Source organism: Oncorhynchus gorbuscha, linkage group LG11, assembly GCF_021184085.1.
Source record: "Oncorhynchus gorbuscha isolate QuinsamMale2020 ecotype Even-year linkage group LG11, OgorEven_v1.0, whole genome shotgun sequence".
Classification (NCBI taxonomy): domain Eukaryota; kingdom Metazoa; phylum Chordata; class Actinopteri; order Salmoniformes; family Salmonidae; genus Oncorhynchus; species Oncorhynchus gorbuscha.
Genome location: NC_060183.1, coordinates 22743879 through 22757112, shown reverse-complemented (window position 1 = coordinate 22757112; position 13234 = coordinate 22743879). Strand labels below are relative to the sequence as shown.

The following is a 13234-nucleotide window of genomic DNA, read 5'->3' as shown; positions in this document are numbered from 1 at the left end:
GAAGATGACCTAAATGATCCATCAAACTCATTTGGTGTGTCATCATAGTGTTTTTATTTTATGTATTTATTTATTGTTAAAAAAAATGTAAACTTTATTTAACTAGTGGTCTCTGACTTGTGATCAGACTCGCTCAAGTGGGGAGGTGCTGAGGGACATTTTTGTCAATAAGTATTTTTCTCTGCTCATGCAGGAGTAATAAATTAGTGCACTAAGATTTGTATTTGTTTTATATTAATTATTTTTTAATTGTGGTTTACCAGGGGGTGCTGCAGCACCTCTACTTCCTGCAGCTATGCAGATATGACTGGGCACTGCATGGCAGCATGCCAGCAACCTCATTCTCCCAGCTAACGCTGATATAATACCCCTGTGCAGAAAGGGAAAAGCACCTCCCTCTTCTCTCTCTCTGTTTTTCTTTCTCTATTCCCCTTTATCTTTTACTATCCTCTACCTCCCTCTCTCCCCCTCTTTATCTCTCTCTCTCTCTCTCTTCCATTATCAATTCAATTCAAGTGGCTTTATTGGCATGGGAAACATATGTTAACATTGCCAAAGAAAGTGAAGTAGATCAAATACAACAGTGGAATGAACATTAAGAATAATAAGACTTTCTCTAAGCCTGGAAAACAGCTCTCCTGGCACATGCGTATATTCAGAATGATTAGTCATGTTAAGGAATTCTACAAGTCACTCTATTTGGCATTGACTTCTGCTTCTTTTCAAGTCCCTGCAATGTGACTTTTGTCTTTGAAGTCCTGAAATGGAGCTTAGTCTCTCCAGCTTTCCCATGCCTCCTCTCTGTTATAAGCAATGATCAACAATCCATTATCTCCCACTCTGGCTGTGCCATCACAACGTAGGGGTCAAATGAATACTGCCCAAGCTGAGAAGAAAAACAGGCAGAGACTATTTGCATTTTCTGACACCATTACTCATTGTGGCTAATCCTGTGAAGGAATTTCCCTTGTGGTATCTGACCAGAGCTGGCTCTCTGCTGAGTTGTTATCAGTCAAAGTAAACAGTCTGGTCCCTGCATTAAATAAGTGTCACAGTCAAAGGTGGAGCAGTCCACCCCTGCTGTGGACAATGCCAATAATTCCTCTAACACCTTTTCACTCAGTCCTAGTCATGGCCCTGTGGTTCAGATGTGAACCAGAGGCTGGGATGTGCCAATATTGAGCACCTGATGGGGGATGAGGCACTGGCTAAACGCTGCCAGCACTGTGGTATGCAGAGGTATCAGGCCTGAAACATCATGTATTAGTCAATTGGTCATCATAGTTTTGGAGTTATAGTGTTTGTATTATCTATTGTTTGGATCTTAATGGATAGTCGTTTCAACATGCTATTTGATTAGTGTTGTAATGGTTATTACAATGGAATAAAAACTTGTTTTGTGTATTTGCTATTTGTACCACATTGTTGCATGCTTCTGTAAAAATGTTGCATGGTTATATTCAGTAGGAAGTGGCAACAATGTTGCATGGTTATATTCAGTAGGAAGTGGCAACAATGTTGCATGGTTATATTCAGTAGGAAGTGGCAACAATGTTGCATGGTTATATTCAGTAGGAAGTGGCAACAATGTTGCATGGTTATATTCAGTAGGAAGTGGCAACAATGTTGCATGGTTATATTCAGTAGGAAGTGGCAACAATGTTGCATGGTTATATTCAGTAGGAAGTGGCAACAATGTTGCATGGTTATATTCAGTAGGAAGTGGCAACAATGTTGCATGGTTCTGTTCAGTAGGAAGTGGCAACAATGTTGTATGGTTATATTCAGTAGGAAGTGGCAACAATGTTGCATGGTTATATTCAGTAGGAAGTGGCAACAATGTTGCATGGTTATATTCAGTAGGAAGTGGCAACAATGTTGCATGGTTCTGTTCAGTAGGAAGTGGCAACAATGTTGTATGGTTATATTCAGTAGGAAGTGGCAACAATGTTGCATGGTTATATTCAGTAGGAAGTGGCAACAATGTTGCATGGTTATATTCAGTAGGAAGTGGCAACAATGTTGCAACCTCACCAGCTTGATGTAGCAAACTTCATTCTAATTATTTTAGAACACTTATAAATAACTTTTATATACACTACGCCAACGTATGTGGACACCTGTTTGTCAAACACCTCATTCCAATATCATGGGAATTAATATAGATTTGGTCCCCCCTCTGCTGCTACAACGGCCTCCACTCTTCTGGGAAGGCTTTCCACTAGATGTTGGAACATTGCTGCGGGGACTTGCTTCCATTCAGCCACAAGAGCATCAGTGAGGTCGGGCACTGATGTTGAGCGATTAGGCCTGGCTCGCAGTCGGCATTCCAATTCATCCCCAAAGTGTTTGATGGGGTTGAGGTCTGGACTCTGTGCAGACCAGTCAAGTTCTACCACACCGATTTCGACAATAATTTATGTACCTCGCTTTGTGCATGGAGGTATTGTCATGCTGTAACAGGAAAGGGCCTTCCCCACACTGTTGCCACAAAGTTGGAAGGACAGAATCATCTAGAATGTCATTGTATTAAGATTAAGTTAAGATTACCCTTCACTGGAACTAAGGGGCCAAGCCCAAACCATGAAAAACAGCCCCAGACCATTATTCCTTATCCACCAAACTTTACAGTTGGCACTATGCATTCGGGCAGGTGTTCTCCTGCTATCCACCAAACCCAGATACGTCCGTCGGACTCCCAGATGCTGAAGCATGATTCATCACTCCAGAGGACGCGTTTCTACTGCTCCAGAGTCCAATGGTGGCGAGCTTTACACCACTCCAGCCGACGCTTGGCATTGCGCATGGCGATCTTAGGCTTGTGTGCAGCTGCAAGGCCATGGAAACCCATTTTATGAAGCTCTCATGTGCTGACATTGCTTCCAGAGGCAGTTTGGAACTTCGTAGTGAGTGTTGCAACCGAGGACAGGCGATTTTTACGCGCTTCAACACTCTGCGGTCCCCTTCTGTATGCTTGTGTGGCCTACCACTTTGCAGCTGAGCTGTTGTTGCTCCTAGATGTTTCCACTTCACAATAACAGCACTTACAGCAACTCTAGCAGGGCAAAGAAATCAAATGAACTGACTTGTTGGAAAGGTGGCATCCTATGATGGTCACACGTTGAAAGTCAGTCAGCTCTTCCGTATGAACCATTCTACTGCCAATGTTTGTCTTTGGAAATTGTATGGAAGTGTGCTCGATTTTATACACCTGTCGGCAACTGGTGTGGCTGAAATAGCTGAATCTACTCATTTGAATTAGTGTCCAGCTACTTCTGGGTGGATTTTATTGTGGTGGGAAAAAGTGGCATTTCTTGGTTAAAGGGCCTGGTTGACTTCTGGTTTCTGCTCTGAGTCTATTTTCGTTGGTTCAGTGAGAGCAGCACTTGAGGAAAGTTGATTGTGTAATAGCAAGTGTACAAGGTGGGAAACATTGAATTATGTCAGATAAGAAACGCAGAGGCGAATCCGAGTCAGTGTGTGGATTATTTGGGGGGTGAGGCTGCTTTCTTCCGTGGGTTCAAGAAAAGTTCAGCTGCATAGTATTAGGCAAATTAGCGAGACAGGGAACGAGGGAGAAAAATCTTAGGGTAGTGAAGGATGAGAGCACGGAGAAAGGGGTCAAATTAGTTCGAAGGAGGAGCCCAAATGACGAGTGACGGTAGACATCATTTCTAGGAAAAGAGGTAGCCTACAGGCTCATAGAAAACTCAATTATGCTCATATACTCTCTGAAAAGACATGCCAAGAGAGAGGAGTTTACGTAATTTAATTGTGTCGTTCAAAACGTTACTTTTTAAAGTCCCACCCACTTTTACATTAGAGTGAGGCAAGGCGCCAGCGGGCTTGTGTGCTTGCTTCCATGACCCACGTCCCGCTCGGTTTGAGTGGTGCCTGTGAAGGGTTAAATGTGGGAGGAGCCACCAATGAAAAGGGAGCGAGAAAAAAAGTGCGATTGAAGGTGGAGCCAAAGCCCAGCTGCTATTCCTTGTCACATTCTGCAGAACATGATAGCCACACAATTTGTGTGGGAACGAATTCGGGTCCTTTCTAAATAAAAACAAGAAGAACAGATTGTGTTTTGCGAATCGGGAGATTTTAAAAACAAGAAGGGCAAGATATCTAACAAATCAAGTCGTGGCGCATTGGTGGTGTTGCGCGGTGGCAAACATAAGTAGATAGGCAGACAGCAGGCTGATTGTCCCGTTTGAGCTCTTGCCTTGGGCAGACAATCTTCCTTACCCCAGAGGACGAGTTGGAACTAAATACGGAATTCCATTCGGATTTATCTGCAACTGCTCTCTTTTGTCTATTCTGATGTGGTTGCAGTGTTATTGAAATGGACTGGGACCCCTTTGCGTGATTTCAGGTATTCGTGTAATTTGTAGGGTAGCCTATATTGGTTTGGATCTTGTTTATTATTTGAGGAAGGCCATTGAACTGATATGTCTGACTGAAGTTATTAAGCTTTTTCGATCAAACAAATAATTTGGCGAATTCCAGACCTCAAGTTTGACATCATGTTGACCATTCTTTTGAACGATGTGTTCAAATTGAGTGTAGGTGAATATTCCATACATTTATTATAGGTTTGCATCGGATTGACCCGACCAACTAGTGGATCCGATACCTCAAGTGTGTCTATGAACGGATTTATTCCCTTTCTTAATCCATTGCCGTTTTGACCAGTTTGCAGCCTTTCTACTACCTCTGCTGGTAGCAAACTGAAAACCACAAGGCTGCTGCTCCTATTTTCTTGTGCCCAAGTCATTGAGCGCAGCAGTCATTATTTCTCTCATCTGACAATAATCCTCACGCTTTCTCTCTACATATGATGTATGAGAGTGTGGACGTCGTGGGACTGAATCCCAGCCCGAACCCGTTTTTAATGATGGATTACTACAACCAGAGCAGAGGATGTTTGATCCCGGAGAAAGGACTTGTGTCTGGAGTGCCCCATCCCTACAGCTCGTCCATCAGAAACCAACACTGGAACGGCTCAAATCACTGTAGGTGGCATTTTCACTGCCTCGTTAACTTAATTTCACTAATCGGCGAAGTTTAACGCGAAGACCTTCGCGCGAACTACGCCAATGTTTTTCTATCGCTGTATATGATATTTGTTTTATGAAGTGTAGAATTATGCCTCTTAAATTCGTTCTCATCACTATTTACCTCTTAACACTGCATTATAGTTTACGCATTTTTGTTATTCCGGTCTTCTATAACCCACGTTTAAGTATGATTTGAAATCGTCGACAAGGATGTCTGTCAGTCGCGTAATAGCCTATGATGCAGGCAATGTTATCCAAGCTATTGCTTTTTTGATTAATATCCACGAGGTTTTATCCAGGCATACCAAATGTAATCAGATCAAACTTCCCTGCTGTCATTAACCTTCGCTGCTGCAATAATCTATTCTAAATCCATTGCTGTAGATACGTAGCCTTTTATATACACGTCTTCAAAATGATTAAATGCTTTTCCATTGAGGGCACAATAATAATAAAGATTAATTTGAAAGCGTAGACCTATATTATCATCGGATTTACCGATAGTTATGTAGCAAAATGATACAGATCTGTAATCATTATATAGTTATTGATACTGTATAAATATCTCAATGCACCGATAAAAAAAAGAAATACCTACAATGTTGCTGTTGTGGAGTTTCTACTTTTGCAATGACATTTGAAAAACTTTAGTTGTTTTCCTGTCAGTTGCTGTTCTGACCCTCATGTCTATGGAGTAGGCTCATATGTTAAATGGGGGGGGGGGGCATGAGGATAGTGGTATACTGCTGAACATCTAGCACCCTCAAACTAAACTCTGGACTTCAAAGCCAGTTCCACTGCATTTTGTCGTTTTATCCCCTCTAATCAGGGACCGATTTAGACCTGGGACACCAGGTATGTGCAATTATCAGGTATAACAGAAAACCAGCAGGCTCCGGACCTCTGTGAGGTAAGATTTGAGTACCCCTGATCTAGCATATATTGTGATTTGAGTCCAAGTCCATTTAAAAAATGTTATCAGATAGAAGTTATTATTTCCTCTTGAAACACAGTAGTTTACACACGGAGGGAAATTCTGCACTTGCAGAATCGGCTATATAGTGCATCTGTAGCAATTGAGATGATTTTATTGTGGCAACAAAGTATCATTTGAAGGGTCATTTAATTCTGTACCTCCACAGGGGTAACCCGCTGTGCCACTTAGTCACAAAGCACACTGGGACTTTATAGTAGAAGTGGTCTGCTTGTTGATTACAGCTGAGTGACCATAACAGCCAGGCGCTCTCATATCCTGAGACGGGGTCAATTCCTCACTAAATCTGGGCTATATAAATGTACAAGAGAAGTAGATGAAAAAGTGTGTGTTTCTCATCAGGGTATTGAAAAATGTGCCTAGGCCCCAGAGTTTGTAAGTTAATATGCTTGACCTGATTCTGTGTTTACTTAAGTCATGAGGTTTGGACAGAGATAAGGACTGGACGTTGAGAAACACATCGACAACAACACCAATCACAGATAGAAACTGCTCCCATGCTGCTGGTTTTGATTAGGAGGTCATATCTCGACTAGGGTTAAAGCAATACAGCTCCTCTGAACACAACACAGACAGCACCAGACCTCGCTGAGCTGCGGTCTCCAGCCCGTACGCTATTATCTTATTGGCCCAGCGAACGGCTCTAGTGGCGACATTGATTTAAACCATATGAGCTAATATGCAGGAGGCTAGCAGAGGGTGGGACCAGGAAAAGACCTCTGAACCCAAGCTCTGGTTCACATTGTTGTGCTAAACCAAAGAGGGCTGGGATAGTCAAACAACGTCTGGTGCGCCTCTCTTTTTATTTACCTGTTTTCATCCCACTCTTTTGAAATGTAACTTCAGATGCAGGGAATCCTATGCCGTGTAATCCACTGCACATGGGTTAGGAAATAGATGATACACTTTTACCTTAGCAGTGTGCTTCATTTTAGAGGGCCGGTCTCATAGCAATATAATGGCTTTTTCTTGGCAGGCCTCTTCCGCGTGTATCTGCAGCAATTAGGCTATTCATCAGGTGACCCTTCAGATATTCTCTCAACTCGTGAGTACATTCAGTGACATCTCCACCAGAGCAAAGCTTGTCTCAAACTGCCTCTAAGGGTTCAGCCCCCCCCTTTAGCGTTTGCCGGGAGAGAGTACTTAGCATCTCTGAACAGAGTGCCGGTTGTCATTTGCATGTCGGAAGTAACACGTCCACCAGCGGGTGGTCCTTAAATGTCAGATTAACATTCGGTGTGCTCTAAGACTCAACATTATCAGCTACTACTACTCACAGTATTATATATTTACACAATATTTAATTTCTGCCCCAAGCGAACTGTTATCTCTATCCAGCCACGTCAGCGAGTTGTGTTCAGCAACACCAGTAGGAATCTGATTTGTTATTGTGCTGAAGAACAATGGCCAGTATCAGCGAAGTCGATTGAATGCACTTGGTTCCATTCCTTTCAGAGGGCTGCTCCTGTCAGAATCCTTACAGCAATTACAGGCTCATGCATGAAGGAATGTGCATGTCTTTTTTTCACATGACTGTCACACACACTGCACGGGGAGGTGGGTTGGCGGGGGGGGGGGCACAAGGTGGGCTCCAGTCACAGTGGCTTGGACTCCCTCTCTCAGGCCTATTGCTTTTTCCCAGGCTGTCGTATGGCCTGTAGGGTGTGTGCCGACAGCAGCCCAAGGAGCCAAGCTTTTACTTTTTCTCAAGGCAGAGCTGCCAAGTAGTGGCCTATTGGCTCTAATCGCCTGTATTGGAGGGGGTTTGTTAACTGCTGGCCTAATCTGAATCATGTGGTATTTAAGTGCGGAAGTCCTTTCAGTAGAGTGACCCCCCCCCACACACACACAAAACAGATGGTATTTTTGTTTTCCAAAAGCAGGAGCGATTTTGGCAGGGCGAGTGAGGGGTGCAAGACTTTGAGGGGAAGAGTTCCAGTTTGCTGGTGAAGTGTAAGGGTTGAAGTCTTGGAAGTACCAGACAGCGTAGTTAGACCGCCCGGTAGTTGTTGTTGTTGTTTTACAGTACGTGGAAACTGCGGCTGATGTGTTTGGATGCAGCTCTCGCCAAACGGTTGCAGTGTTGTTGGCTTTGCGAATGAACTACAGATATTGTTTTTCGCCCCAGACGTACAAATTGCATCTAGGCAGTGTGCACCAGGGACTTGAAACCGTCCATAAACAACTTAGCATTTAAAAAACGGCTGTTCCACTAAACCCCAAATTGGCACGGCCAAAAGGCTGGAGTTTTGTGACAATGCGATGTAGAGATGCTGAGCATAACAACTGGGGAAAAATGGTCATCCTACCAGGCTTGTTCAAGCATGATCTATAGTGAGGTCTGAAATTGACACCCCTGATAAAGATATAAAGATGTGCAATAAGGACTGTTTAAAATAAATAATTCAAAATACTGAGGTGTATTGTATGCTTTAACACGAATACAATTGCTCAGAGAAAGATTTTGCTTACAAGTAATCTTTTTTTTTCTCTCAAAGGTAGGGATCAAAATTTGACTCCCCTAAAGATCCTTCTAAACAAAGTAGTCAAAAGTGTAGTATTCGGTCCCATATTCCTAGAACGCAATAGCTACACCACTGTGATTTATTATTTGACCCTGCTGGTCATCTATGAACGTTGAAACAAACATCTTTAAGAACAATCTGGCCTTCATGGCCATGCACTCTTATAATCTAACCCTAACCCCACTGTTTATAGATAAGTTTACAGATAATCACTGGTCATGCGCTTAAGTTTTTAGGTGTTCTTTCAATAGAACACTGCAGGACTTGTTCTACCCTCCCCGTTTTGAACCACAGCATTTACCCTTTTTGTCAGTGCCTTTTCTGCTTTCTCTTTCATGTCCAAACACCTTGATGACCTTTTAGTGCTTTTATGGACCGGGTATTTTTCCCTTGAGGCTGTGTTGATGTGAACCTGATGGGACAGGCTAGATGGATGGACAGGCTTGCATTGGGCAAGGTCCCCTGTTTTTAACAGGGTGAGCAGCAGACACAGTCTCACGTGCGTCTGCCTGCTCCTGTCAGCCCTGCAGACACAGTGATTTAGTGGCCCAGTCGGATGGCTGAAAGCATAGAGCGCCCTGTCCCACAGAACGACCTGCTTTGTCATCAAGGTATGTTTGTAATGGCGCAGGGTGAAAGGAGTTCAACGCCGTGCCTGGGAAAGGCCGTGGGGCAGCATTTCACAACCTGCCATCACTCGCCTCCCCAAATGGCACCCTGCCGTCAACCTTCAAAGCAGTCATCGCTTTAATGCAGTGCATCATTTACCAAATACAGACGCCTCTCTGAACTGGGCGTTCGCCAGCCCAAGGTTACCAGTGGCAAGCTGGTCACGCGGCGCGCTCACGCGTTAATGTTTTTGAAATATGTGCCAAATGGGTGTGGTTCGTCACCTTGAGGATTTGCACTTGGCACCGGATCTGCTTCACGTACACACAAACAACAGCGCTGACTTCAACAGTTCCATTTGCTGTGGGCGGCACGTTGCAAAAATCTTTAGACATCGAGCATGAGGGGAAATTCAGCATATTTGTGCGGAGACGGTTTGCACTCACACTTGGATCCACCGGCCGTCGGCTTGTTTGCAGAGAGATTTAGTCTGGGGCATTGGTCAGAGTACTGTACGTGAGCTGGGTTTGATGCTAAATCTCCAAACAAGGGTGGGTTTACTCTGTAAAGCCCACTTTCATGAACAAAGCAAAGCGGACAGAAAGGATTCAGCCAGTGTCATTGATTCATCGGAGCTTAAAGTAGACAAGCAATTGCAGACATAGTGACAACAGGCCGTAATCTCACTATCAATAATTACATTCTCTCTCTTGACACACACACACACACACACACACACACACACACACACACACACACACACACACACACACACACAGAGAACAGGAGATTGAAATGGCTTAGGCTAAGGGGGTTCCACTCTAAAATATTCATTGCCTCTTCATTTAAATCAATTCGGTGTATATGGAGGCAGCCAAGCGTCAGACTGTCAGAAATTGAGCCAGCCTTTTGTAATCACTTCTTTACTTATCTCTTCAGATGGTTTGTGCGCTGCTTGGCTGGCTACATAGCAAGAGCTCTTCTCAATGTTCTCTCTCGAAATAACTCTTCTCCACCATCTTCGTGTCTCATCCACACCCACTCATACTAGAACATGCATAAATTCATTGAGGTATCGAACCAAGGACATTTATCAACCCAGACTTCCTCTACCATGCATTCTCATTCCCATTTTTTTGGGGGGGTTGCATTCTTTAGCATGCTGCCTAGATGGTAAGCTAGAGCCTGGTATTATTAATCTTTTAAGGTCGGCTGTCCTCATTTGTTTCTTATTTTACACTATTCTTTTGTTCATTTGCTCTCGTATAATGGGTTATTACAGGGAAAGTCAAATTATTTCATCAGAAACTTGTGCATAATTCTCACAGGGTTAAACCCCCCCCCCCACAAACTCTTTCCCTCTGACCGAAAGCAAGATGGCCATCTGCCCATCCCCTTGCCCTCTGGTCCTCCTCTGGAGAGTCAGCATTTTGCAACATCATCACACGGAGGACCAGCCAACTGTGTACTTCTCAGGTTGTCTGTCTCCACACAATGGAATCCCCTCCTATTTTAGAGAGTGGGACATCCGTACCAAACGCAGCAAAGGGCCCGGAAAATGGGCCGGAGGTTAGCACGCTAAAAATACTGGCATCTTCCCTGCTTCTGTGAGAGAAAATAGCATACTGCGGCTGCCTGCTGCCACCACCACCAAAGTGAGTTTTAATCTCTCACCAAAATGGCCCCTCGAGGAGCTTATAATACTTTTACATTATGGAGTTAGTATACTGCTATTACATCCATTTTTAGAGAAATTGGAGGTCATATCATATAACCACAATCTGCTTTATTTCTTGTCATGAAAGTGTATCCGTCTCGTTTTCTGCAACAGGACATAGTTTTAATAACATAGCGGGCCTACCCATGCCTGAACACAAAAAGAAACGAGACATTGAGTCTGTGTCCCAGATGATCTCATTGCGGTTACAGAAGCCGGGTCCTTATTTGCTCTGCCGTCACAATAGCGTTGTGTCTGTGTGTTTAAGGGTTCCTGGGCTGGGTAGCTCGTCTGAGGAAGATGAGCCGATCCTGTCCCTTGATTTATGTGCTGCTTCTGGTGGAGTAACTTAAAGGCCCAGTGCAGTCATAAATGTGATTTTCCCTGTGTTTTATATACATTTCCACACTTAGGTTTGAATAATACTGTGATATTGTGAAATTTATGCTCTTTTAGTGAAGGAGCTGTTTGTAATATCAACCTGTTTTGGTGGGATGGAATTTTAGCTTTCAATTTTGACATCACCGTGAGGTAAATTAGTTAATAGACCAATAACAAAGAGTTCCAAACCAATAACTGCTAATTTACTGTTTCCCCCTCCCACTCAGACCACTCCCAGACAGCCCCACAGTATTATTCCTTGAGAAATTGCCCTTTGCTAAGAATCTATTTGTTTCTTGTTGACCATTTTTAATTGAAAACAATCACTGTAAAGTACGTAATTGTTACCCAGAAAAGATTTTAGGATCCCCCCCAGGTTGTCTTCACTCTATGCTCTCCTCTCCATCCTGCTCCGCACAATCCGGCCCCAGCTTGAGAGGAACCCTGCATGTCTGGATCAAGTCAGCCTTTCTCTGGCCAGCGACTGACTTACTCACTGTATCGTTTGATATTAATGTCTCTTTTCACCCACTTCCTCTGACATTTGAGGGTTAAAGGCCCACCTGGGAACTCCTTTTAACCAGCATGCAGAGATGTGGAGGTGGAAATAAAGTATGATCAACACCTTTTTAAAAGATGGAGAATAAGAGACTCCCTTACCTCCCCGCCTCCCCCTCTTGAGAAGCATGCGAGGGAAGGACAGGCTCGGCTTTAAACGGATCGTTCACCGTCTAGAGTTGAGGATATTAGTGTGGCGCTCATTGTGCGAAGTGAGAGATGCCCTCTAGCTCGACAGCTCGGAACACGTGTGGTTGACGAGAGGTGAGAGACAGACGCTCATTATCCCTATCCTGTTTACTATGAATGGCGTTAGTGTGTAAAATAGGATCTATGCCCATCATTAGATAGTGTTTTGTCTCTAACCGTTGCACCTTAGGCAAATCAGAGAATAGGGCCTACTGTCTTACTAAGGACAGAGTTAGTGTTTCCCATGATAGTAATTGTGCAGATATCACGTCAGGTTAGCAGTAGACTAAAGCTCACTGCTTCATAGTCCACTTACTGCCTATTTGATATGAATACAGGCAACTACGGCTATTTCCCCTCCGAAGACATTTCAGGCTACGTGCAGAGAAACCGCACCATGGTGATTTGAGCCTACATCTACCAATGTTATGATGTTTCAGACAGACATCAAAGACGCTATGACGGTCTGTTCCTCATTTAAGCCATCTTATTTAAACGACTGGCTGTTGTCTAGGACCTGTGAGAAAATGGAAATGTGCATTTGTGCCGTCTGCTCGGCAGGGAGTCTGGTTGTGGTATTTCAGGGGGAATTTCTAAGTTACCTGAGGAAAGCATTTTGTCGTAGGCTTTTTAAAAAAAAATTGGGTCAGAAAAGGCATTTATCTCAAACAAACATCTCACTCTATAACAACACCATCTCCCAATGTCCCCATATCACCCAAGTGTTGCCCAATGATAGTCACACAATGTGCGGAAAGGAGGATGTCTGGCCTTTTACTGTAAAGTAGATCCATCCACAAATATTGCCTTTGCTGCTCACACACAGTGAGCAATGCTTGCGCACACACTTAAGACCAGAACTGATAGAGCGCTCTACTGTACAGCATACCATACTGATCCTCTCAGTAGTTAGGGAAACAATCTTATCACTTCAGGAGTTTACTTTTCTCCTTTCTCTCCACCCAAGGATGTAACTGAACGGAGAAGGAAACGGACACTTGTTTGAACTGCAGCGACCGAGCCACCGCACAGCGTAAACTAGTTCCTCTCTTTATTGTAGTATAGTGGAGTCCCGCTGTGTCTCTGACTCCCTGCTGCCTCCACAGGCCGCTGGCACGCAGGCTGCTGTGCCCTCGTACCGTACGTGTGAAACCTTTGCACAGCCACGGTTGTTGCACAACAGCGCCGGATTTCTAGGTCTGTGCTG

General features: G+C 43.9%; 1 protein-coding gene across 4 annotated transcripts in view; it reads left to right on the top strand.

Moving 5' to 3' along the window:
* The window catches only part of raraa (retinoic acid receptor, alpha a), a 259366-nt gene that overhangs the window by 198502 nt on the left and 47630 nt on the right, over window positions 1-13234 (top strand). The window contains exon 1 of one of the 4 annotated variants that reach the window (XM_046368972.1): window positions 3968-5009. The exons of the other annotated variants lie outside the window; for them this stretch is intronic. Coding sequence (XP_046224928.1) covers window positions 4832-5009 — 178 coding nt within the window. The 5' untranslated portion in view covers window positions 3968-4831. Of the gene's footprint in view, window positions 1-3967; window positions 5010-13234 lie in introns of those variants that run through there. 4 annotated transcript variants of the gene reach the window in all.